Raw genomic sequence first — 27,075 nt, forward strand, 5'->3', positions numbered from 1 at the left:
CACAGGCATTTCATCTAACATATAGCTATTTCAACCAACCTAAGTCGTGTATAACCAACTAACGTTGCATTCCAAGCAACAACATCTCTTTTAAGCATTTTATCAAACACATCGCTTGCATCAACTATACTTTCACAACTTCCATATAAATCCATCAAATAAGTTTGAACATAAACATCAAAACTAACAAATTATCATTCATCATTCATAACTCAATGAAAATAAAGCAATGAAGAAGTTGAATTATACCTTGAAACACTATCAAATTCTCCTTCCTTTGAAAGTATATAAAACTTTCTCTCTCTAGAATTTAGAACCAAAAACTAAATCAAACCCCTTAAAAGCCTCTTTAAACAACAAGCAAATAGATTAAATCACCAAAACCTAAAAACATCAACCTATCTTATAGCCAAAATCGATTCAAACCCCAGAAATTTTAATCAGCGTCGACAATCCAACTCGGTTCGTTCATGAGAAAAACTCAGGTTCCTGATTTATTAGTTAGATTATTACCAGGTATTTCTAATTGAATGAAGGGTATTTTTGACTCTTAAAAAGTTGGTGCTTTTAAAAATGTCCTTCAAGCCTATTTTTATAACTTACTTGAGGCCTAGCTAGTTAAAAAGATGGGTTGTCTTTTTAACAAAAAAAATACAAGAAAATGAAAATGTGTATGGCGTTGATTTCTATTCTCGATTTTTCCGTTAAATATTAGTTAAGTGGTTCATGTGGCAATCACATGCGTGACTTATGACAAAAATACCCTTCACTTAGGTTTACTTAGACATCGACCTTCAGTTATTTAGCAATTTTAGGACTACACTCTCAAAATGAAAATGTCTTTAGTTGACTCCCATTCTCAATTTTTTCGTCAAGCATCAGTAAAGTGGGTTGCATGTCAACCACACGCATGAGTTCTTTATATTACAAGTAACAAATCTAAAACTAACTAAGAACTAGACTCTATATCTAAAGTTTACATATGTGAGGTCTTCTCTAATCTCTCCAATCAAACAAATTTATTGGACGACCAAATAATATTGGGGTAAACCCTTTATATAAGTTCCCAATCGGTAGCCTATACAATATATCTACCCTGAACTCGTCTCGGACTTCGAGTAACCTATTTTTCTTGATATCTTTTGCTTATTTGGATCGTGTTCTCAGACTTACTTTGAGTTCATGGAATGATAACTTTTTGTAGATAATGCAATTTGAGATCTTAGATTCTTATACTGCTAGATTAGGATGAATTTTTCGTCATATCTGAAAACCTATAAAAATAAGAAGAATATGAAACCTTACACAAACTACTTAATTGGTATTTGACAAAAATAACGACAATGATGGTCAACAACAAACATATTTTCATGGTGTAGTCCTAAAATTGCTAAATAACTGAGGGTCGATGTATAAGTAAACCTAAATATCAAGTGAAGGGTATTTTTGTCACAACTCATGCATATGGTTGACACGTGAACCACTTAACTGATATTTAACGGAAAAATCGAAAATGAGAGTCGACGCCACACATATTTTCACTTTAGGGGTGTAGTTCTAATATCGGTAAATAGTTGGGAGTCAATGTCTAAATAACTCCCATAAAAACCCCAACTTCACAAAATTTAGGTCTGACAAAAAACTGTACTCGGAGGGGTAAATTGGGTAAGAGCATGATACATCAGTAACGTTTGACGGAAGAATAGACGGAAAAATAAAGGGGGTCAAATTGAAAGCTGGTCATCTCTAAGAGGCCATTTTGGTGAGGTGGTCATCTTTAGGGGCCAAAATGGAAATTAACCCTAATTGTTTCACAATCTTTCACAAAGTCAAAAACAAAATATTAATATCAAATATTACTTTAACCCTTTGAGAAAACATTGAACTCCACTATAGAGTGACCAACAAAGAAAAAACAGTCTGATAGTAATAAAATAAAGCGTTAATTCCTATATGGCTCACAAAGTCAAAAACAAAATATTAATATCAAATATTACTTTAACCCTTTGAGAAAACATTGAACTCCACTATAGAGTGACCAACAAAGAAAAAACAGTCTGATAGTAATAAAATAAAGCGTTAATTCCTATATGGCCCCCTACTTTGTGACCAGCTTCTTTTATGACCCCCTTTTTTTCGTAAATTCAAATATGACCCTCTATTTTCAAGTAAATGTCATTACTACCCTTCTTAATTTTAAATTTGTAACATTTAAAAAACATTATTTTCACCTCACCCCTCTCTCTCTCTCCACCTCATCTCTCTCTACAACTCACCCATCTCTCTCTCTCTCCAATTCACCTCTCTATCTTTCCAACTCACCTCTCTCTCTTCCAACTCACCTCTCTCTCTCTCTCCAACTCACCTTCATCTTCCTCGATTAAGGTCGCCGGCCGGAAAATTTTCCGGCCGGCGACCTCCAAAAAAAAAAAAAAAAAATTCCTCTCATCTCTCTCTCTCTCTAAAATCATAGACAATGTGAAATCACCAAATGTGAAAAGATGGGTATTTTGTTCTTTTATGAGGGTATATTCGTCATTAAGAAAATCAGGAAATAGGATTCCTGTGGAAATCAGGAAATGAAAACTTATTACAGGCTGAATAGGACTAGTAAATTGTTGAGAGAGGGAGAGAGCTTGGGAAACAGAATTATTTCAGTTTTTCTCTCTAGAAAAAACAGAGATCAACAAGATACAGGAGTCGGCGAGAGAAAAGGAAGTAAAAAAACAGAGATCAACAAAGAATATAAACAAGAGATAATAAGAGGATTGAAAAAAGATGAAGATTAGAAGAGAATAATAATACCTTATTTGGGTCATCGATTTCATTAGGAGAAACAGGGGGACTATCAGTAGATGACCCACAAGCAGTTAATGGACCACTACTACTATGAGAGAGTCTTCCTGATGTACGAGGGGAAACATTTTGCTGAAACAAAAACAAAAAACCCACATTCAATTTCAGTAATTTTATACTGTTTCAAGTAAAAAAAAGTTGATTTGAAATCAATGGAAATGACAATGAAAGAAGTTGGTAAAATTTTGAACAGAAAGAAAGAGTCTCTCTCTCTCAGATTATTCATAAATGGACCCTATTTAGTTAGGTCAACTGATTATAAAAACAGAGAACCCTACTACTTATTTAGTTTTTGTCTGGTTTTAGTGAGAGAAACTAAAAAGAAGTTCTGGAATAATTGAGAGAGTGACAAATTTGCTTTTAATAAGGGACAAAAATAAAATTACAAAAGACCCATTTTAGATTAAACAAAAAACCAGAAATTGATTTGGGTTTTTCTTGAAATGAATACTCCGTAAAATTTTATGATTTTAAGTTACCCAGGAAAAGAAATCATCAATTTGACAAATTAGGGCAAAAACCAAGTTGAAAGATCAAAACCCATCTTCAAAAATCTAAATGAAACCCAGAATATAATTTGAGATTTCTGTTTGTAAAGAGCTCTTTATGAATGAAACTTACAGATTGAGACATTATTCGTTCCATGACGAGTTGAGAAGTAGCAGAAGAAACAAAAGAGAAATGATTTCCACAAACATTTGAAGGTTCTAACTCTCCTGAGATATCTTCTAGAACAGACGAAAGATCTGCTCATGAACAGACCAGATCTGGTCTGTTCACGGCTCCGGCGACGGGAAACCCCCTTCGCCCGAGTTTTTAGAGAGAGAGAGAGAGATGAGAGGAATTTTTTTTTTTTTTTTGGAGGTCGCCGGCCGGAAAATTTTCCGGCCGGCAACCTTAATCGGGGAAGATGAAGGTGAGTTGGAGAGAGAGAGAGAGGTGAGTTGGAAGAGAGAGAGGTGAGTTGGAGAGATAGAGAGGTGAATTGGAGAGAGAGAGATGGGTGAGTTGTAGAGAGAGATGAGGTGGAGAGAGAGAGAGGGGTGAGGTGGAAATAATGTTTTTTAAATGTTTTAAATTTAAAATTAAGAAGGGTAGTAATGACATTTACTTGAAAATAGAGGGTCATATTTGAATTTACGAAAAAAAAGGGGGCCATAAAGGAAGCTGGTCACAAAGTAGGGGGTCATATAGGAATTAACTCTAAAATAAACTAAAGTCCTAGGAAAGCCTTACATACTTTTAGGATCTTGTTTCTACTCTTCTTCTTTGTCTCGGATCCTGTGTGAACATGATGGGTATGATGATTAACAATATCATTACTATCATCATCTTTAGTAGGTGAAGATATTGAACCAGATTGGTCATGGATTCTGCAATATTCTTCTGAAGATTTTCTAACTGAAAAAGCTCTTCTCATTGCACTTTGAAACATGGGTTTCTTTAATTGTTGTTTATTCTCTAATGAAGTTCTCAATTTTTGAGAAGAAACTGAGTAGCTTCTTCTCAAAATTACACCAAATCTCTCTCCTTTATCATAAAAATTTTCGTAGTCTTGGTTAAATTTGTTTGTTTTGGTGTTGGTTTCTGTTGGTTGAAAGTTAAGTTCAAGATTTGGAGTTGCAGAAGGTTTGGTGAGTTTGGAGGGAGAAGGTAAAATGAGGTCTGAAAAATCTACTGATTTTGATTTGGTTGTCTTAAGAACTCTAATCTTTGAGTACCCACTCATCTCTCTCTCTCTGTCCTTCTCCTCTGCTTTGGGAGGGTGTTTAATGGTGGTTCATTAAATGTTGAAGAGGTAACAGAGTTCAAATGAAGTTTGGAGTGGTTGTTGAATGGGAGTTAATGGTCTAATGAAATTATTTAAAGAAGTGGTAATGGTGACTTTTTTGGTGGGTCAAGTCATAGTGGGTAGGTAGATTAATGGAAAGCTTAAGCTGATTTAGATTTTAGAGGATGATGTAGCATTGATAACAAGATTTCTAATTTAATTACACTTCAAGGAGCTAGATTGGCTCTCTTAATTAGTGACTTAATATAATTTTTGAGGGCGAGAGTCTATCCTGAACATCAGAGAGGTTTATGATTTTTTGCAAGTTCTGTTTCCAGAAAGACAAAGTAAAATTTATTAATATGTTTATAGATTCTTCATCACCAGAGTGATACCTAAAAGCATGCACTTTTGGACATTATAAAACCCATCCTATATGTTTTTAATCAACTCTATCATATGCATAGCTAATTCCTCCTAGTACCATATGGCACCTAAATGACGTTCTTTTATTCTAGGCAGGACAATGAGTAAGTATTTTTTATTCTTTATAACGATGCTTCTCGATACAAATATTTATTTGCTCAATAAAAACTGTTGTTTGCTTCTACAAGCCGTTGTCTGTTCTAGAAAATCTGATATGTCCTTATTCGTGTAAAATATGGAAGCTCTAACTCTAATTTGTGTAAAATTCTAGAAGTATTTTACCTTTAGATCCTACTGCACCGGTTTGTATAGAAACTTAAACAAAACCCCAAATCGGCTGTTGCCTCCTTACTCTATCTCAGACTTTATTGGGTTTTTTCGTGCTGAACCAGTCGATTATGTAGAATGTAAAGAAGATTGTGGTCCCATGACTGACTTCTTAACTAAATTCGCTTGGATCATGAAAGGTGAGCTTTTTGATGCATACCCAGAAGATTGTGATAAAGAAACCATTAATGCAATGCTTTTGATTATAATATCAGAGTTGGAAAAAGGTGGACTTGCAGAAATGCTTGATTCACCTTTTGATAACAACAACCCATCTCAAAATTTTAATCAAGGTTTTTGGAAAACAGTTCGGGAAGTAAGTAATTCAGTATTTGGAGATATGATAGACAAAAGGAGATCTTTTAAAGATACTCCTCCTAATTATGTTGGTATAAGAAGAGGTTTGTTGAGAGAAATAATATTCAACTGGACAATAGGTCAATTTCGAGAAGAATCCCAAGAAGAAGAAGAAGAAGAAGAATTTGGAGTAGCACGTGAAGTAAAATTTGAAGCCCAAGAAGAATTAAAAAAGGAGGAGGTTGTTCCGTTTCCAGTGCAGAAGATTACGTATGATATTTATGGTCTTGATTTATCAGATCCAAGGTTTGCTGAAATTGTTGATCGTATTCATGAAGCGGACAAGCGCATTACCCCTGGAGAACCCAAGGATATCACTGGAAAATGCAAACTGGTTCATGAAAAAATCTTGTCATTGAAGACTGAGGAGGAGGAGGATCTACTATCTTCACTTCTGACTGAATGGACTGAGATTCTTCAACCCAGTAGGATTGATTGGCTCACTTTGTTTGATAAGACCAAAGAACGAAATTTGGGTTTATATTTCAAGGTCAGTTGCTGCTTATCCCACTTTTTTTTCCTGATTTTTAACCTGTAGTTTTTCATTGATACGTTATATATTGTTGTAACATGCGAAAATACTTAACTGCTAACTTAAAATCCTCCTTATCGATATTTCATGCGTGTAAAACTTATTCAAAATCAACTTAAAATACTTCCGTAGATTTATTATATAAAATAGAACGTTTATCTACTTCTGCCTTGTGGTGCAGATGGCTGAGCATGTCTTGGACCTTGATTCTTTCCAAGCAAATAGTTGTGACTACTTGAAGCTCATGCACACTCATTTGACATCATGTGTCGAGATTTTCCACCTGATATTATGATGTAGATTGTTGCGGAAGCGTAAAAGTAATGGACTCCACCATTATTAATAAACTAAACTAACGCAATAAAACTGATAAAATAACGATAAACAATAAACTTGATTAATAATAAACTTGGTTGATAATATTCTCTGATCTGAATAACAAGGACAGACCTGACTTCCTTTTATAGGAACTTAGAAACTTCTAGATAGACTCAAATTAGGATTCCTAAATATCAAAGATACTCAAACATAGAAACTTCTAAACCTAGACTTAGTAGGAAATACTAAAACATGGAAACTCCTAAACTCTAACCCTAACGGACTCGGCCATGAGGCCCTCTAACTAGTTCGGTCGTGAGGCCCGTCTTGATGGTCTCCATCATATTAGAACCAACAAATCGATGATCATGACTTTAGTAAATGCAACCCAAAGGATTCATACCAAGATGCGGTTTGCACATATGCAAGCCGATTTGGAGTCTTGCACATTACTTGGTGAGGCCCATGGACAAGCTGGTGATCCAGAACAAGCAAGACGCAACATCGATGATATGATAAGATGAAGTTATAGAAGAGTAGTTGGTGGTGATCGAGAAGAAGTAAAAAAGACCATCGAAATGATCATAAGATTGGGTTATTTACCAGATGATAGGTGCACTTCAAGCATGGTTGCAGCTTATGGGAACAAGAATCTTTTAGACAAGGCCTTGACTCTATTTTTAGAACTTGAGAATGTTGGGGTTCTGACAAAGGCTTCTGTGTAGTTGATGAAGAACTTTTGAGGAAGGTGAATGAGAAAGGAGATACTCCTCCTTTGAAAGCTATGTAGCTTGTGTCAAGGGCCCAAAATCTCGGGTCTCGTCTTGGTCGTAGCTGTCTCTCGAGACGAGATTAGGTCGAGACACTGAGTTAGGGTTTGGTCAAGAATCTCGGGTGTCTCGGCCTGATAGTAATAATAATAATAAAATAACTAAAGCCTAGGAAAGCCTTACATACTTCTAGGAACTTGTTTCTACTCTTCTTCTTCTTGTCTCTGATCCTGTGTGAACATGAGTATATATGACAATTAACATCATTACTATTATCATCATCTTTAGTAGGTGAAGAAATTGAACCAGCTGACTGGTCATGGATTCTGCAATATTCTTCTGAAGATTTTCTAACAGAAAAAAGCCCTTCTCATTACACTTTGAAACATGGGTTTCTTTATTTGTTGTTTATTCTCTAATGAATTAGTTCTCAATTTTTGAGAAGAAACTGATGGTGTGTTTGGATGGCGGAATCATGAATCCGCGGATTCATGAGTCCTTGGGATTCATGATTCCACGGATTCATGAATCCAAGTAATATTTTTTGGTTTGTTTGGCAACTAAGAAACCTATGATTCATTATTATTTGAGTATTTTTAAATGTATTTAGAAAAAATATGATTGTTGAAAAAAATAATGATTTTGAAAAAAAAAATGATTTTGTAGAAGGAAATACTTTTTTTGTTGATTTTAAGTTTGAAATTTAGGTTCATTAATCCAAAATCCTAACAAATCCTAGGGGTAGGGTGGGATTTTGGTCCAATACAAATTTTGGAATTAGGAATCCTTAGAATTCAAGAGTCCTAGGATTCTTGGTAGCCAAACAGACCAAGGATTCATGATTCCTACCAAATTCCACTTTTGATAGGAATCCTACTTAGGAATCCTGCAACCAAACACACCATGAGTAGCTTCTGCTCAAAATAACACCAAATCTCTCTCCTTTATCATCAAAATTTTCATAGTCTTGGTTAAGCTTGTTTGGTTTGTTGTTGGTTTCTGTGGGTTGAAAGTTAAGTTCAAGATTTGGAGTTGCAGAAGGATTGGTGGGTTTGGAGGAAGAAGGTGAAATGAGGTCTGAAAAATCTACAGATTTTGATTTGGTTGTCTTGAGAACTCTAATCTTTGAGTACCCACTCATCTCCTCTCTCTCTCTCTCTCTACTTGGGAATTGGGAAGGTGTTTAATGGTGGTCCATTAAATATTGAAGAGGTAGCAGAGTTCAAATGAAGTTGGGAGTGGTTGTTGAATGGGAGTTAATGGTCTGATGAAGTTATTTAAAAAAGTGGTAATGGTGACTTTTTTGGTGGTCAAAAGTCTATCCTGAATATGAGAGAGGTTTATGATTTTTTGCAGGTTCTAATAATTTTTGAGAAAAGGAGACAATAGGGAGGATACAAAGGTAAATTTCACAAAGCATCATCAACCATCTAATAATGTGATAGAAGCTTTCCTCCAATTTCTTGTATTGGTAGAAGTGGTAGAAGTTGGAAGCCTTTGAGAAAGATATCTTAGTCGGATCGCCGCCTATCTCATTGAATAATACCAATGTGTTGTCGGTTGGTTTGACCCATGACCGTGGGACAGGATATCTGTGATCGTCGATAATAGCCATAATTCAGAATCCAAAATCGTAGAGAAAATTGTCATAATTGCGCAGATGCTAAATGATCTTAAAGCCATATTCTTACAATGTCTGAGATGGCTTTCCGCAGTTCGTGAGGCATTTGCTTGAACTATAAGATCCTCTGAAGTTGCAAGAACTGCAACCACTCTGTGGAGCATTATATGTTGGCCAGAAACGACCAATGCTCTGGCCGTTTACCCATGCCTCACCCTTCCCCATCCCTGTAAAATCTAGAGCGCAATTGAATCACTTCCTCCTGGCGCATCGAAGCTACTCTGGAGAACACCGTGACGATATTAGTAACTCCTCATTTCTGTTTTTGGTTGAAGTTTATCCCAAGTACAAATAAAAAGTATGCCATAAAATGAAGCAGTTATTTACCTTGTACCATGTCAAAGGTTAATTTTTGGGCAAAAGTAGAATCTGCGTCCCAGTCTGAAGAACTTCCACCAGGCAAATCTAAATCTACACCTTTCAGTCCAATTTGTATATCCAAATCAAAAGATACGGAAAAATGAGAGACAAAATTCTTTTGACTACTTAATCCTTCGGACTTAAAAAAGCCATGTGAAAGAAGAGTGATTTCCTAAGCTCAAAATTTGAAACCTTAGGAGATGGCAATATTACTACAGTTTTTAGTATGCAATTTGATTAAATGGATTGGTAGATCGCTTTGCATAACAATCCGTCGTCATCATTACTCATTTTTTTTATCATTCGAAGAGGCATACGAAAATACTCAAACAAATGAGGTGTTATCGAGCTAAAGTCTCATCCTAGTATACAGAAAATTGTAACACCAGCGCCCGCTAAGTCATAAAATGCTCCATAGTTCTGAAATTAAATATATCAAATTAGATGATTCCCACTTCAGAGATTACCTCAGAATGTTGATGGGCTTGCAATATATTTGGGAAGCTTGTGGCATTAGATCAGTACAGACCTTCAATCCCACTGTTACACTCAGAAGGTCGATGTTATTCTTCCCTGGTACAAGTGTAATGGGAATGTCGAGGCTGACCATATAATTTCCACCGTTCCACTACCTACAAAAGTTCCAATTATTGCATAGATACAGTAAGAAAAACTTACTTGACATCTTATCATAACTGTTCCTGCTAAGTTTCCCAGTGACGAAGTATTCTTAACTCTTTAGAGAAATGTTTGTTAGTTATATAAAGAACTATTTAACCCAAGCTTAGGTTTCCTAGGGTCAGACATATACCTGCAAGCTTCCCATTGACAAACACGTTAAGAGCATGACCAAATGAGTGCACATGAAAAATAGGTTGACTTCCCTCCTTTTAAGAGTGGTTCGTCTTCTTGAATTTTAGTGTTGTCAAAAGATAATCAAGTAACTTTTGTTCAATTAAAAGTTACAAGGTATTGCAGGATTGCAAATTCTAGGTTCATGTTAGTGATGACAGTTTGTCTGTGGTTGATGAAGTTGATTAATGGATCGAAGAAAAAAGAAGAAGGTATTGGAGATGGAAATTAAAATGTAAATCAAAAGTTTTCCGTCCACGTGGGATTGTAAATCAAAAGTTCTAAAAAAAAACGGGGTATAGTTCTAATATCGATATAAAAGTGGGGGTCGATGTCAAAATCATACATAAGGGCATTTTTGTGTTGATTCACATGTATGATTCGTACAAGTGACATTTAACTAGAATTTAACGTTTCCGTCCACGTGGGGGGTGTAAATCAAAAGTTTTGAAAAGCAGGTGTGAATCAAAAGTTCATGCAAATTTTGTAGTAGAGAGAGAAATAGAATAATCTCCCAACCCAAGTTGGCAGACTCAATAGGTGCCAAAAAATCCTAACGTTATTAAAAATCTATACACCTAAGTTATTAAAATACATACACCTAAGCTATTAAAATCCTAAAGTTATTGAAATCCTGAAGTTATTAAAATCCATGTAAGTTATTAAAATCCAAAAGTTATTAAAATTCATACACATTATTAAAATCCAAAAGTTATTACATACTAAGTTGTTAAAATCCATACACTTAAGTTGATATAATCCTAAAGTTATTAAAATCTACACACCTAAGTTATTAAAATTCTGAAGTGATTAAAATTCATACACCTAAGTTATTAAAATCCTGAAGTGATTAAAATCTATACACCTAAGTTATTAAAATCCTGAAGTTATTAAAATCTATACATATAAGTTATTAAAATAAAGTTATTAAAATCTATACACCTAAGTTATTAAAATCCTAAAGTTATTAAAATTTTTAAGTTATTCATATTATTAGGGAACTAAATCAAGCCGACTACTTCGCTAGATTTAAGCCTAAAGGTGAGCATAAGATAGAGTTTGCAAGAATTGTAAATGAAGATAGAAATGGTACAGTTAGATATAGAATTCTAAGTTGTTAAATCCATAAAACCTAAGTTGTTAAAATAGTGATACCTAAATCGTTAAGATCCATACACCTAAGTTATTAAAATCCTGAAGTAATTAAAATATATACATCTAAGTTATTAAAATCCTAAAGTTGTTAAAATACTTAAGTTATTAAAATCAATACACTTAAGTTATTAAAATCCTGAAGTTATTAAAATTCATACACCTAAGTTTTTAAAATCCATACACCTAAGTTATTAAAATTCTGAAGTTAATAAAATTTATACACCTAAGTTATTAAAAAACTATACAACTAAGTCATTAAAATCCTGAAGTTATTAAAATACATATACCTAAGTTATTAAAATCAATACACCTAAGTTGTTAAAACCATACACCTAAGTTATTAAAATTCTAAAGTTAATAAAATCTATACACCTAAGTTATTAAAATCCATACAGTTAAGTTATTAAAATCCTAAAGTTATTAAAATCAATACACCTAAGTTGTTAAAATCTATACACCTATGTTATTAAAATCCTTAAATTATTAAAATCCATACACCTAAGTTATTAAAATCCATACACTTAAGTTATTAAAATCAATACACCTAAGTTATTAAAATCATGAAGTTATTAAAATCTATACACCTAAGTTATTAAAATTCTGAAGTGATCAAAATCTATACACCTTAGTTATTAAAATCTATATACCTAATTTATTAAAATCCTGAAGTTATTAAAATCTCTACACCTAAGTTATTAAAATACATACGTCTAAGTTACTAAATCCCTGAAGTTAGTAATATCCATACACCTAAGCAGGGACAGAACTATGTTGGGACCAGGAGGGCCATGACCCCCCTTGACCTCAACATAGTTAAACCCATATGGGGAGGCCAATTATCTCTAATGGTAGTAGTATTACTAATTTATATTTGGATTGTGATTAAGAGTTAACATTCTATCATAAACTAATTTCCTAATTGAATATATATTTAAAATACTTAAAACTTTAATGTATTGCATATAGATATCGATAAAATTGTATGTAAATGTCGACTATTTTTGTCGTATGTAAATAGATATGGATTTTAGTGCAACTATTCTAGTTGTGTTATATTTGATGAAATTTTGTAATTAATAAAATATTTAATTTATATCCAAAAACTCATATCACGTTAATATAATGGTCAACGTTAAATTTAATATAAAAGTTCGAGCATTTGAGCGTTTAAACTGATAAATTTTGTCGGTTAAGTTTTGAGAAAAAACTGATTGTGTACAATCCATTGAACACTGATAACTTGATCAATAACTTGAAACGGTTTAAGTTCTCAATCGTCTATTAGTTTAATACACTTCAACGATTTCATTGTGTTTGGTATAATGAGGTGATCGTTCTTGTAAAATATCAAATTTTATTTTGTCACCGTACTATCTCGATGAATTAACGTAAATATTTTGTAACAATAATTTTAAGTAGTGTATGAAAAAGTATAAAAGAGAGAATTTTTCTAAACGTTTATTTGCATTTGGCCCCCGGTGATTCTGATTTCTGGTTTCGTCCCTGCACCTAAGTTATTAAAATCTTAAAGTTATTAATATCCATACACCTAAGTTATTAAAATCTTGAAGTTATTAAAATCCATACACCGAAGTTATTAAAATCATGAAGTTATTAAAATTTTGAAGTTATTTATATTATTAGGGAACTAAATCAAGCCGCCGACTACCTTAAAATCTGCCGATGGAACTTATTAGAATTGTAAATGAGGATAGAAATAGTACAGTTAGATATAGAAAGACTCGGTGTCGTGCTTAATTTTCCTCAATTCTTTTATATTCGTTTATGATTTCGGATAGAGGAGGTAGTTATGTTTCTTTGCCGTTAGATTAAGAAAGTTGAAGATGCTCTTGTTTATGAAACTTTTTATTGTTTTGAATACGTGTCATATTTTGAAAGTGGTTTTTGATGTAAGACGACTTTGAAATGGGTTTTTGATGTAAGACGACTTTTATTTGAATCAAAATATTTATTTCCCGTCTCGGTATTATGAATCGACTTCAAAAGTTCAAAAGCTCCAGAACAAGTAATTACTTCAAAAGTTCCAAAACAACTAACAACTTCAAAAGTTCATCCATTTATGTGTGAAATAATTGTCTTCTAGAATAAGTGATAGTTTGTTTGCCTCGTCTTCTAGAATAAGTGATAGTTTGCGAATATGTGTGAAATAATTGTTAAGTTTGTGCTTTGAGCCTAACACAAACCAATTGGCTATGAGTAGAGAAGACCTATACTTTTATATTCTTGGTTGCTAGTTTCTCATGTTAAGTTTGTGGCCATCCAACTGGGGAGGACCTATACTTTATATTCTTGGTTGTTATTTACTCATTCTCTCATGTGGGACTATTCTCACAATAATGAGGTATGGGGAATGATTAGAACAAATTCTTCACTACCATGTTAGAGATGTGGAAAACCTAATTTTCTTTCTTGAGAAGTGAAAACAAAAACTCTTTTTTTTGACAAGATGATGTGGAAATCTCACTTATTTGAACTTACTTGACTTTGATTATTCGGATTGCCATACATTGCAGGATAGTGAACTAGATGTAATTGATGGCACAGGTGCGGAGGCGGGACATGTAATATCGACTACAATTGGTGGTCGGAATGGTCAGTCCAGGCAGGTTAGGACTGAGGACTAAGGAGTAATTTAGTTTATATCTGGTGCACTTTTTTCTTATGCTGGCCTTTTTATTGTCAAAAAAAAAAAAACTGTTGATTCTTCAACAGACAATAAGTTACATAGCGGAGCATGTGGTAGGCACAGGGTCTTTTGGTGTAGATTTCCAGGTAATCTGAACTTTTTTTTTTCTAATGAATTTAAAATTGTGATGTAGTTTTTGCTTTTATAGGCCAAATGTAGAGAGACTGGAGAAATTTTTGCTATCAAGAAGGTTCTCCAAGACAAGCGGTATAAGAATCGGGAGATGCAGATTATGCAAATGTTGGATCATCCTAACATTGTTGCCCTTAAGCATTGTTTTTTCTCAACAACAGACAAGGGAGAGTTATATCTAAATCTCCTACTTGAGTTTGTACCTGAGACTGTCAATCGTATTGCGAGGCACTACAATAGGATGAATCAGCGAATGCCCTTGATATATGTCAAACTTTATACCTATCAGGTTTGTAAAGTCTACGTCTTCAAATCACTTTTTCTGTACTTCCATAATTTGTAAATGTCAAGTTATTTTGCCTGGGTGTTATGCTATTATCTAAATTGAGTTTTTCTGTTGGTAAGTGTTTTTCGGTTATGATATGATCATATAATTCTATATTGTTCTACAAAAACAGCCATGCAGGTTTGGTTTCATTCAGAGATTGGTTGTTAATTCAGTGCAGTACAAAATTCTCTGAGAAACTGCATTCTGCATAATATGAAGGCATGTAGTGTTGCGTTTGTTGCCATCTAGTTCGACCAATTTGCAATGAATTGAGAACGATCATCATAACATTTCTTTTCATTTATATGGGCTACTCTTTCTCACCTGTGTCATACGTGTTTTAGGTCTAGCTCCGAGCATGTTATGCTTGTAGATTCAACTCAAAACTAATTGACAATGAGTAGAAAAGTCCGAAGTATTATATTTCAAGAGCTTCTTATCAATTACTCTAGCACTTCAATCATCTCTTTGGAACTCGAAATAGAAGTACCTTCACTAAATCAGGGTAGCAAAACAGTTGGGCCAATAATGTTTGTGTTGTCCTACTTTTGGTTTGCACTTGATCCATGCCGGAGATGACAATTCTCTGCTTCGGACTGAAATTGTAATAGCCCTTCATATTAAAAAAAAAGCAGGTTTTTTTTTTTTTTCTTGATTAAACAAGTACAAGCTTTGACATTAATGTGACTAACTTTCAACAAAAACAAGTTGCAGCAAAAAAAAAAAATCCAATTTTAAGGATCATAAACATTAATGAAGACAAGAAAAATATAGTATACTCATTAAAATGGGTAATTGTTTCACATTCTTTCGCAAAGTCAAAAACAAAATATTCTTGTGAAGATATTCTAACTGAAAAAGCCCTTCTTATTGCACTTTGAAATGTGTGTTTCTTTATTTGTTGTTTATTCTCTAATGAAGTTCTCAAATTTTGAGGTGCATCCTATACGGCATTTAGAAAGTTTAGATGATTTATTGTTATTCTACGTATGAAAAGTTCAAAAACTGGAATCAAAATAAAGATGAGGAATGAAAACTAGGGACCAAAATACAAAATCTTCAATTTTTAGACTCAAAATAAAGATGTCCCAAAGTCAAATCATGTTGATTGAAGTTTTTATTCCCCATAGATTTTTCTAAAAGAACAGCAATAATTGCTTTTAAATTTCCAAATGTCGCATAGGATCCACCTCAATATCAATGTTTTTTTTTTTTCCCAGAGTCGACATTGTACATCTAGCATTTCTCAATTTGTAGAAAGCTCCAACTTTTTATCAACTCATGTGATTGGCCTCAATAGTCAAACTAATATTCCGTAGAGAAATGTGAAAGCTTGTATAAACAATTAAATACAAGCTTTGACATTAATTTAGGCAAGGCATCATAGACAACAGAGAGAATTAAGAGAGAGGAAGTAAAGAAACAGGGAGAATAACAAGAGAGAGAGAGAGAGAGAGAGAGAGAGAGAGAGAGAGAGAGAGATGGGAGTAGATAAAATTGAAGAAGTGGTAATAGTAGGAGGTGGAGTAGCAGGCCTAGCTACAGCCTTAGCTCTGAAGAGGGTTGGGGTGAAGGCTTTGGTGTTGGAGAGATCGGATGAGCTCAGAGTCACAGGTTCAACTCTTACCCTTGCCTCTAATGCTTGGATTGCTCTTGAATCACTTGGTGTTTCTCACAAACTCGCCTCCATTTACTCCCCTTTAGAGAAGTATATCTCATCTCTTAATTTCCATCAAGAGCTCTTGCTTTCTTCTTTAGTTGTTCTATTATTTGGTTAGTTTGAATCATATCCTTATATCTAAAGCATAAGTTGGTAGGATACTTAAGGTTTGACTAGAGCCTTTACTCAATAAATGGGTGCCACTAACTCTTGTCAAACCTTTTCTTGTATAACCCAATGCAGATTTTTGGAACGGTCCGCCAAACTGACTAGATCGAACTGAACCGAATGGTTTTTAGGCCGAATCGAATAATGTTCGGCTGGACTCAGCTGAAAAACAATCAACCTATCATTGTTTGGTTTGACTTCGGCTTGAGTTTTTAAAAACCGCCAAAATCAAACCGACCAAACTATACATACATCTATTATATTAAAACAGATCAGTCGGTTATTCAGGGGATAAGTCTGGCCGTTCATTTTATTTTCGAGATTTGGTTCGGAACACATCTCACGGATAATATAAAATCTTTTTATATAAAATCTTTTTACGTAAATACACTAAAAAAAGAAGGGTATCTTTGTAAATCAGTCAAAATTAGTTAGAATAACTATCTACATATTTCTCTCCCTAATTTTTTTCTCCCACGGATTACATAAACTACCAACTTTATAATAGAAAATTGTGGCCACTCTTCCATATCTTCCTAATTTCTCTCTCAACCGTCTAATTATTTCACCTAAAATTGAAATTAAATCCTCCCAATTTTTTTTATTAAATCTTTTTTGTTAGTGATATTTCTTCCATAAATACAGTTTTCTCTCTCCTCTTTAAACACACGGTTATCTCTCCTCTATTGATTTCGGAATATGATTTACAAATTAAGGGAAGTTAATGTAATTTATGTTGTAATTTAATTTAATTTTTCTCTTCCTCAAAGGCGTTAGTCAAGAGGGATCTTCCCTGTCCGTAGGACGGGGAGGAAACCTAGTGTATATATATAATTGATCTATATCAAATTACATATCCATTATACAATACTATAAATGTATTTCCATTACTTAATACGAGTCGTAAACTAAGAAATAGATTTTTAGGTATTCAAATCGTTAATAGTTTAAAGAGTGACATTGAATTTGAGTTTTCATTCTTCTTGCTTAAGTTCATTTTTTTCCTCATGTTTTGTTTGGTTATGTGAGTACGGCCAGACCAGCCAATCGAACTCAGTCGAGTCGAATCGAACCGGGTCAAAAGAAGGCGGTTGACGATTTGATCGGCTCGGCTTCGACCGATGATTTAGCCAAACCGTTATTCATTGGTTCAACTTGGCCCTAAATGGTCGACAACCGACCGCTACTCACCTCTATGTTTTACTAACCATGTTTAATTTTAAGAGAAATAGTTTTCCAAAATTTTGTTAGGCGAAGTAATATCAATTCAAAATTAGAAAAACTAGATCAACTATGTAAAGGAAAATATAGCAATTGAAAAAGTGTCTAGAGTTCATAAAACTTAAAGAAACTTCACCCGATTTCAATTACTGCCTTATAAGAAAAGTAAAGTCGTTGTATCCTGAAAGATAGTGTCATACGGTTGGTACACTATACAGGGTGCAATATTGTCTTAAGGAAAAGGAGCGCTCACCTCATTTTCATTTATTCTTATTCATTCTACTTCTCACCCTCCATTTTTGGTTTTTACTTGATTCATAAAATTTCCGGTATATAATTTAGAAAATCACAATATTCTATATGTTCTTGAAACAAAGGGAATTTGAACTTAGATTAATCACTTATGGTCTGTTTGGTTCGTTTGAAGAAATATTTGGACGTGAATTTTTTCAAGTGGAAAGAAAGCTAATATTTTTATAAGAAATTTAAGCAGCAGTTGTTAGAATCAGACTCTTTAGTTTGTGGATTCGTCTCGTCGAGATCTAGAATTTAGACTTAAAGTTCGCCTAATTCCATTTCTGATGAAGTGAGTTATTGAGGTTTCAAATCAGATATAAATGTAGTACAAAGTAGTAATAGCTTTAACTTAAGTAGTGAGTTTTAGTTTAGTACCACATCTACCAAAAACAAATAAAAAAAAAACTTCTCTTATATTAAACTGTTAAGTTTGTGGCCATCTAACTCAAAACCAATTGGCTAATCTTGTCCTATGGAAACCTTCTTTCTACCACTTCCTTATTATTTCTAGCACTGCAAATCTATTCAACCAATGTACAGAGGAGGATGGGGCTGAGCGAATATAACAGTACCATGGTGGCTGCATGCATTGGAGGCCAAATAATCCTTAAAGTACTATCTACAAAAAAATTATATAAAAAAAAAAACCAGAAATACACGTGTTAGGGTCAAAGAACCCTACACGTGAGGGGGCGTGTGAGAATAGTCCCACATGGGAGAATGGGATTCTAGTAACCAAGAATATAAGGTCAAGGTCCTCTCCACTCATTGCCAATTGGTTTTGAGTTGGATGACTACAAAATTAACATGGTATCGGAGCTAGGCCCACACGTGATAGGCTTAAAAACCACACGTGCTCCACGTCACCCGTAAAGAAAAAAACACACGTGTTAGGCTCAAAGAACGCCGCACGTGAGGGGGCGTGTGAGAATAGTCCCACATGGGAGAATGAATAACTAGTAACCAAGAATATAAAGTATAGGTCCTCTCCACTCATTGCCAATTGGTTTTGAGTTGGATGACCAGAAACTTAACATAAACAACTCACTTATTGTTAGAGTAGTCACAGATTATACGGTGCTTTTCATGGTTTGCACCATAAAAACGTGGGCGAATGAGCATTCAATAGTTGTGCGATCAGGATCACAGTGGAACGCGAGCGTGCCACTCACGCCCAACATCAGATGTGACCCTTTGTGTCTCCACTCTGGATCGTGTGCCTCCATCAGATATAGCCCAAAAAAGTCACCCATTCAACACATAATAAATATTTCCTACTAATTCAAGAGTTTCATCATTAAACTGATTCTCTTCTTCTCTTCTCTTCTGAATCAGAAACTTTTGAAATTTGTGTAGAATACAAGTCCTAATCAGGAGCACCTTATCATTAATTAGTTTATGTTTTTTGCTTTTAAGTTACAATAAATCTTTTAATTCTATCTTTTTTTTTTGTCAAATATATTTGGAAGGTCGTATGTTACTAATGTTGCAAATGGGGTCACAACAGTAGCTTCCCTAACTCCAAAATCTCTAAGTGAAGAAGGGTAAGTTTGAAGTCTTGACTTTATGTTGTGCTACTCTAGTACGTGTATAAGTTGTTTTCTTAATAAACGAAGTGTTTGTGAATAATGCAGGAGTAAATGGCTAACAACTGGGCCACGAACAATTCTTAGGAGAGCATTGGTTGAAGCTTTAGCTAATGAATTGCCAGTAGATACGATCCGTTTCTCTTCGAAGCTCATATGCATTGAAGCCCAGCAGACAAAAGATGAAATTACACCCGCACATTCATCAAATGTCATCTTAAGCTTGGAGGATGGAACAAGCATCCTTACTAAGGTAAAATCAATCCAAGCATAGAACTAAATTTATGTGGACCACATGATGGTCACTACACATGTTATATAGGTGGTTGCCAAGTTCAAATAAAGCCCAAAAGTGATAAAAACCAATGGGTGACTGGGCCTATGTTAAGGCCTAATTGGTTTTTTCTAATTGAAAAAGCCCAATTGGTCATAAGTGGATTGACTTCATAATTTTATGGGTTAATTCCGTTCTGGCCCCAATTTATTGACTAACTAGTCGTTTTGGCCTCCAATTATGTCTGCCAATTTGTTTTGGTTCCCAATGGCAAAATATATTTCAACCTCTTCAAATCTACCCTTGTTGCACCTTGCAAATAAATTGGTTTGTCTCTGTTCAGTGGCGAGGCCAGAAAATTTTATGAGTGGGGGCACTTTTTCGTTATAGTTAGTGAAAGAATTTCATATGAAGATATTTCATAGTACTTTTGATGTATAACAAGTAATCTCTAATTTTCTCATCAATATAGTCTGGGGATCTTTCTCCCAACTAGATTCCAAAAAAATATTAAAATAAAAAAACAAAGGAAGGGATGAAGAGATAGTGGTGAAGATTAAGAAAACGATGGTGGAGATGATGAAGAGGAAGTGATCATAATGGAAGAAAAAATGAAGATAAACTTTTCTTTCTAATAACATGTCTACTATAACAAACGTGTAAAAAATCAATCTTGAAGTCGAAAGTACAAGTCACTGAAAAATCAGACATAATCAAAATTAACAGAATTGTTTAGAAAATTCATCATCTTTACGAAACCGTTTTTATTAAGTTGGTCACTTTAAGGAGGTCAAAATTTAATTAGTTCATTTAATAAGAACCAATTTTAGGCCAGGCGTAAATAGTAGACATTCTAGGAAAAAAATGTAAGTAGTGAAAATTCTAGAAAAAAAAGTGTTGTGTGTGTGGGTCGATCCCAAGACCTCCACAATGTACTCCACATGGTTCACCGGTTAAGCTAGAGAAGATTTCTATTTAAAAAGCGGAACTATAGATACATAATATAACGGCAAGTGCAATTTAACACATTCGAGCCGCATTAGGGTCGTGGGGGCACGCGCCCCCACGGGCCCCTATGTGGGCTCGCCCCTGTCTCTGTTGTCTACATCATCTCTCTCTCTCTCTCTCTCCTTCTTCCACCACCACAACTTTCTTCTTCTTCCTCTTCGACCACCACCATTAATGAAAAATATTCCAGAATATAATTGATTTTTGGAAAGTATTCATTTGAAATTTATTCAGAGGGGCCCTTCTATTGGTAAAAAAGGGGGCCAAGTTTTTTTTAATTACGGTTCAAAATAAATATTTTTTTGAGATAAACCCTTTTAAAGATAGACGGAGAAAAACATAATGAAGATCAAAAGTGGAAAGAGATCAATTGTAGGACTAAAACAAAATTAGGGGAAGATAGTAAAACTTTAAATTTGACGAAACATAATGAAGATCAAAAGTGGAAAGAGATCAATTGTAGGACTAAAACAAAATTAGGGGAAGATAGTAAAACTTTAAATTTGACGTTTTAGTCTAGGCATAAAAAAATCATAAGGAGGTACATCTCAATAATTATGGTAACTTACGGGCAACAGGAAAAGTCGGTCACACTTTAAGGTGCCAAGCGAGAAATGACATATATTCTAACTAAGGAATTTTCGAAAAAAATCAGGAAAAAAAAAGGTTTCTGAAAAAATGATTTCCGAAAAGTAAGGTTGGAGAGAAAAGGATTTTGGAATAACAATTCTCAAAAAAAGCTTTCTTGTAAAAATAGGTTTTCAAAAAAGAAAAACATTTTTCGCGAAAAAAAACTTTTTAAAGAAATAGTTTGGTCCAATATAATCTTTTAAACAAATTCTCAAAAAGAATTTGATCCAATAAAAATTTTGGACCTAAGAATCCTTAGGATTCAAGAGTCCTAAGATTTTTAGTGGTCAAACAGACCAAAAAATCTTGATTCCTACCAAATTTCATTTTTGGTAGGAATCCTGCAACCAAATACACCACAAAGTTCTTCTTACAAAACGAACTACGTAACTAACTATTATACGTCGTGTTTAAAAAATAATAATTAATGACACTATTACCCTTCTCTTTTGAGTCTATTTACATAAAGATTGATTTATACCAGCCGTCGGATGTGACTATATCAAGCTCCCTATAAAAATAGACGGTCAGACTTATCCCTCCCCTAACCGACTGAGTTGTTTCATTATAATAGATAGATTAAAATCTCTAGGAGTTCTTAAATTGTCTTGTTTTTTAATCCTGTAGACATTTTGGACCTTTAAGCCAATATATTTATCTTTATGTATATATCTTGTTGCGACACCGACAGGTTCTGATAGGGTGCGACGGGGTACACTCTGTGGTCGGAAAGTGGTTGGGATTGAAAAGTCCAGTTAAGTCAGGTCGATGTTCAGTGCGTGGGTTAGCTGTATTTCCGGAAGGACACAGAATGAAACAATTCCAGCAGTTCGTAGATCAGGGTCGTCGTTGTGGTATTATTACTCTCGACGATAGAACAGTATACTGGTTCTACCATTACCAATCTATCCTTAATAAGCGTAAAATCTCTCGATCACTGTCCTTTTTCTCTTTTCTTATTAAAAGTGTAAATTTATCAATTGGAGTGTGTAAATTTCAGATGAAGAGATGGCATCAGGTGATTCAAAGTTGATACAGAATTCTATATTAGAAGACTTGGCTCACTTCCCCTCGATCGTCCATGAAGTAATAAATCACTTCGATTTGTCCACATTATCATGGGCCCAATTATTGTTTAGGTACCCATGGGACCTTATGTTTGGGCAGGTCTCAAAAGGAACAGTGACAGTAGCCGGTGATGCTATGCATCCAATGACACCAGATTTAGGGCAAGCTGGTTGTTGTGCGCTAGAGGATGCAGTCATTTTAGGTCGTCGTATCGGTAATTCATTCATTAGAAATGGTGGAAAGATAATGTGTGATGACATACAAAAAGAAATGAAGTTATATGCTAAGGAGAGGAAATGGAGGACTGCAATTTTGATTACTGCATCCTATATTTCCGGATGGGTCCAACAAGGTGGAGGATCTGGAAGAATATGGTTTACGAAATTTATTCGAGATTCATTAATCTATACATTTATCCCTCGGATTGTTAAATCCGCTCAATATGATTATGGGGCATTAGCTACTGTATTGACGTTGTCTTCAGGAGATGAAAATGGTCACAATAAAAACGATTAAGTTTATGTTTGTTTTACGGTGTTATATGGGAGCTGGACAGACCAAAGCTAAGTTCATTGGTACTCTAATAAATTGAGGTGTCTTTTGAATGTGTAACGAAAAAAATTCATCACTCATTTTGTTATATTTTAGAAAAAAAGAAGAAGAAATGTTGCTCTCACTTAGAATCAATCATATGTCAATGAGCAATATAATATCTGGGACGTTGAAAGACTCATTCATGATCAATAGATATCTGAAGCACGCTCTAGTATGGTGGAAATATGTACGTCTTTCATCATATATATCGGGGTTTGAACCTTACTGTTTCTCAAGAAAAATCAAAAGATATTTTCTAAAATATGTCTTTTACTCTTGTTTTCTTTTGATCTCCTAATTTATGACCAACTTTATTCAGTCTTCTGTTTTTCGTAAATTTAAAATTCACCCTTTTTTTAGAACTATTAGTTAACTTCAACTGTTAACTTTTAGAAAAGAAAATGAGAATTCAAACCATACAAAAGAAACCATCATTTCAGGTTGTCAGTTAACAGTTAAAGTTAACTGACGGTCCTAACAAAAGTGGGGTTTATTTTGAGTTTACGAAAAATATAGAACCAAAAATGAAATTGGTCACAAATTAAGGGGTCAAAAAGTAAATCATTGTATATTTCTCCTATAATTAAAACTAGGGTATATCCTGTGCCCTAGGGCACGAACAGTTGTATTAAACAAATTTTACGACTTTCAATATTAATTATTGCTATATAGTGGATATTTTCATTATTTTTTAAATTAATTATTTTATGAGAGAGATTTCAATTTCTTTTTTTTAACCCTTGCAATATCTTTTGTTTCTTGTTTCTCAAATTAGGTATTTTATTTCGAAGAAGGATTTTTTTTTTTTAATAAGTTAGTTTATTTCTAAGAAGGTCTATACCTTAAATTTTGAAAATGACTTCTGAACAATAAACTTTATTAAATAAGGATGTTTGTCCCAATCATCATTTTTTCCTTCTGTTTTATATAATAGATACTAAATCATGAGTGCATGAGTTGTAGATCCATAATCGTAGGGTCAGTGGCTCAATGGATCAAAAATGTAAGGATAATCTAAACTGAGATTTAGGTGGAGAGGATTAATTTAGACAAATGCTAAACGAAGCTGCATAATTGCTTCATAAAACTATTTGCTAGACACAACTATTTATTTTTTATTAAATTGCTAAACAACACTAAAGATCGATTTATTGATTTTATCTAGCAAATAATTTTTTGAATCTTAGATTGCTAATTACAACTATGTTTTAACTTTCCAAAATTATTTACTAGACACAATTTTTTCTTTTATTAAACTATTAAACAAAAATAAAATTGGTTGTATTAGTGTTACCTAATATTTAAAAAAAAAAACTTAAACGTGTTAAAATAATATACATTATTTTTATGTAGTATGATTTTATGAAATATACATTATTAAGGTTTAAACTAAGCATAAGAATATGCACAGTGATTTTATGAATATCTCATGGGATTTTTTTTGTTAAAAATATATTCATTGGATTTTTTTTTTGAACAATATCCGTTGGACTTGATAAACCAAAATTCTAATCTATAATATTTTTTTAGTTATTTGTTCATATTTGGTTAACTTTTAGTTTAATGTTCGAATCAATTTTATTTATGAATAATTAATTATGGTAATAGAAATTTGAACCAAAGATTTTTTGAGAAAAAATTAGGTTATATTTGATTTTTTTTTCTTTGGATTTTACTTCAAATTACAGCATGGAATGCTCTGATTGGAATATAATATTTTTTTTATTTGTTATATTTGGTTAACTTTTTAGTTTAATGTTCGAATAAATTTTATTTATGAATAATTAATTATGGTAATAGAAATTTGAAGTTTGAGAAAAAATTCGATTATATTTGATTTTTTGCTTTTAGTGTTGGGTTTAGCAATTTAAGACAAAATTCAATTAATTTTGTTTAGGTATTTTGTGTAATAATTTTTTTAGAGTTGTGTATAGAATGGAGGAGAGATTCGGTTATACTTTGATTTTTGTTGTTGGTGTTTGTTAGCAATTTAGGACACAATTTTAGTTAGTTTTATTTAGTTAATTTTGTCTAATAGTTGTCCTTAGCAAAACTGAAGTTGCATATAGTAGCATCCTTAATTTACTATAACATGATGCAACAATTTAATGTTTTTCACAACAACATGTTGACCAATTCGGAAATACATTAGCATATTCTTATTCATAAATCTTGGATCCACCTGCATAGTTTTGTTTATAGAATTTTTTTGTTGGAATGCCTCGAATGAAACTTAAGTTTGAACTTTTAGGAAAAAAAAATTTATTGACTTCTAAGGCAGAAGTTGATTTTTCTTTTGGACACATCGAAATTGATGATGAGGTTGAAGTCAATAAATTTTTTTTTCTCGAATTTGTTGAGTTTTCTTTTGAGTATCTCAACATTTATTGTTGTATCTCAATTGGTCCACATCAACATTTTATATATTAAAATAAGAACTAAAAGTAAATCTAAAGTAAATGTTGAGTTTTTTTTAGTGTTGCATTGGAGATGAATTTTGAATTGAATATCTCAATTGTGCAACCTAAGAAAGAGAAACTCAATTGTAAAACCTAATTACCTAATGGGAAGTGGTTAAGTAACCTAATACACCTAATCACAAGTAGATCCACTTTAAGGGTTACTATGGTCTTCTCAACTTAGTACATTTATTACCTCATAAAAGAAACCAGACGTCGACAAAATTAGATAGACAAACAAATAGAACAATATCTCAGAAAAAGAAAAAAACAAATAGAACAATAAATCAGACCCTTTCATTTCAAAAATATACTTTCATTTCAAAAATATATTTTTACAAGAAACTAGTATATTTCTCTCTCTTGCCAAAAGAAATTAAGCTCTTTCAAAAAGGATAAGATGTGGGCAAGACCCAAGGATTGGAAGCTCTTCAAAAGTGTGTATATATACTACTCCCACCATCACTTTTTAGATTATCAACTCTGAGAAAATTTTCTTTGAAAATCTACTTCTGAAAACTTTCAGATTGATAATTGGAAAAGAAGGAAAAAAAAGAAAGGGTAGTTTCAACCTCAAATAAACATCATCCCCAAACTTAATCTAGATAGAACTAGTGCAACTTCTTAGGTGTATTAGCAATAGATTCCCAATTGTAAGCAGAAAAAAGTCCAAAACTTCTCTCCCCACTCACCTCATCAATATGGACTGCATCAGTTACTTCTTTCAACTCTTCTGGTGAGAGTTTTACTTCCAAGGAACCAATGTTGTCATCTAGGTTTTTAGTCTTTGTTGTACCTAAACAGATATGACACAAGAACACAGAAAAATCACTTCTTTCGATATCGTAACATATCTTACTATGAAAAATAACACTTTTTCTTTCGTAAGATATTATGTTCTTGTATGCGAGAACAAAATTCTCTTTACGAATGGTGAATATACCTGGAATTGGTACGATATCGCTCCCTTGATGTAATAGCCATGCTAGAGCAAGTTGAGGCGGAGTGCAACCATATTTGGCAGCTAAGTTGGCGACACGGTCGTATAAGAGCTTGTTTTTCTCCAAATTCTCTCCGGTGAATTTTGGATGATTAGTCTATGAAGAAAAATTTTAGGGTAAATCTTTCTTTTTAAGAAACAAGAAACCATTCGGTGAAGAAGAATCTTAAAAGCATTAAAAATTGATTCTTTTTGGAATCTGCGTACCAGGATACTGTCTTTGGGCAAGCTTTCTACAACTCCCTTTCCTGCGAAAAATCCCCGTCCTAGCGGACTATAGACCACTATCCTTACCAAGCTCCCTAAGATCAGTTGGGGCATAATATCCAAACTTCAATAAGAAAAAAATACTACTTTGGTATATAAACACTATATAATATGAATCATAAATCAATGGCTACAAGGAGGCATAAATAGGTAAAACAATTAAGATGGAAAACCCTAAATCAATGACATGATGTAGGACCAAGTTAATATGAAGATTGACATTAGTTATCTCCTACTAGCAAGTTGCCGTATGTAAATAAAAAACTACGCC

At 33.4% G+C, this 27,075-nt stretch overlaps 3 protein-coding genes, 1 long non-coding RNA gene and 1 pseudogene across 5 annotated transcripts; 3 read left to right on the forward strand and 2 right to left on the reverse strand.

Annotated features, from left to right (window-relative positions):
* Positions 1 to 5,480: 5,480 nt before the first annotated feature.
* Positions 5,481 to 7,312, forward strand: LOC147551819 (small ribosomal subunit protein mS77 (rPPR2)-like). The gene is made up of 2 exons (XM_086668598.1): positions 5,481 to 6,162; positions 7,128 to 7,312. The coding sequence occupies exons 1-2, from the start codon at positions 5,481 to 5,483 to the stop codon at positions 7,310 to 7,312; spliced, it is 867 nt and encodes a 288-aa protein (XP_086524724.1).
* Positions 7,313 to 8,858: 1,546 nt separating this feature from the next.
* LOC147551820 (uncharacterized) lies at positions 8,859 to 9,455 on the reverse strand. The gene is made up of 3 exons (XR_015238068.1): positions 9,366 to 9,455; positions 9,049 to 9,259; positions 8,859 to 8,949 (listed from the first exon to the last, which is right to left on the reverse strand). It is a non-coding gene; the product is annotated as an uncharacterized LOC147551820 (long non-coding RNA).
* Positions 9,456 to 13,068: 3,613 nt separating this feature from the next.
* LOC147551821 (shaggy-related protein kinase kappa-like) lies at positions 13,069 to 14,683 on the forward strand. Its single transcript, XM_086670436.1, has 4 exons — positions 13,069 to 13,767; positions 13,940 to 14,032; positions 14,139 to 14,198; positions 14,261 to 14,683. Exons 1-4 carry the CDS (start codon positions 13,741 to 13,743, stop codon positions 14,585 to 14,587), a joined length of 507 nt encoding a protein of 168 aa, XP_086526562.1. The 5' UTR covers positions 13,069 to 13,740; the 3' UTR covers positions 14,588 to 14,683.
* Positions 14,684 to 15,947: 1,264 nt separating this feature from the next.
* On the forward strand, positions 15,948 to 23,171 carry LOC147551822 (monooxygenase 2-like). Its single transcript, XM_086670285.1, has 5 exons — positions 15,948 to 16,280; positions 19,388 to 19,462; positions 19,553 to 19,757; positions 22,108 to 22,336; positions 22,417 to 23,171. Exons 1-5 carry the CDS (start codon positions 16,054 to 16,056, stop codon positions 22,998 to 23,000), a joined length of 1,320 nt encoding a protein of 439 aa, XP_086526411.1. The 5' UTR covers positions 15,948 to 16,053; the 3' UTR covers positions 23,001 to 23,171.
* Positions 23,172 to 26,047: 2,876 nt separating this feature from the next.
* Positions 26,048 to 26,858, reverse strand: LOC147551823 (perakine reductase pseudogene; annotated as a pseudogene). The gene is made up of 3 exons (XR_015237467.1): positions 26,745 to 26,858; positions 26,481 to 26,634; positions 26,048 to 26,333 (listed from the first exon to the last, which is right to left on the reverse strand). The product of XR_015237467.1 is annotated as a perakine reductase pseudogene (transcript).
* Between the last annotated feature and the right edge of the window lie 217 nt (positions 26,859 to 27,075).

Source organism: Eschscholzia californica, unplaced genomic scaffold, assembly GCF_041429995.1.
Source record: "Eschscholzia californica isolate CP2 unplaced genomic scaffold, dmEscCali1.0.p SCAF_3, whole genome shotgun sequence".
NCBI lineage: Eukaryota > Viridiplantae > Streptophyta > Magnoliopsida > Ranunculales > Papaveraceae > Eschscholzia > Eschscholzia californica.

Bases quoted from the DNA above. Each gene is read 5' to 3' on its own strand.
- LOC147551819 (XM_086668598.1), top strand. From the start codon at position 5,481: ATGACTGACTTCTTAACTAAATTCGCTTGGATCATGAAAGGTGAGCTT. The intron at 6,163-7,127 runs GTAGGATTGATT...ATAGAAGAGTAG, and splicing joins GACTGAGATTCTTCAACCCA to TTGGTGGTGATCGAGAAGAA.
- LOC147551821 (XM_086670436.1), top strand. From the start codon at position 13,741: ATGTGGGACTATTCTCACAATAATGAG. The intron at 14,033-14,138 runs GTTAGGACTGAG...ATTCTTCAACAG, and splicing joins GGAATGGTCAGTCCAGGCAG to ACAATAAGTTACATAGCGGA. The intron at 14,199-14,260 runs GTAATCTGAACT...TTGCTTTTATAG, and splicing joins CTTTTGGTGTAGATTTCCAG to GCCAAATGTAGAGAGACTGG.
- LOC147551822 (XM_086670285.1), top strand. From the start codon at position 16,054: ATGGGAGTAGATAAAATTGAAGAAGTGGTAATAGTAGGAGGTGGAGTA. The intron at 16,281-19,387 runs GTATATCTCATC...TATATTTGGAAG, and splicing joins ATTTACTCCCCTTTAGAGAA to GTCGTATGTTACTAATGTTG. The intron at 22,337-22,416 runs GTAAAATCTCTC...TGTAAATTTCAG, and splicing joins CCAATCTATCCTTAATAAGC to ATGAAGAGATGGCATCAGGT.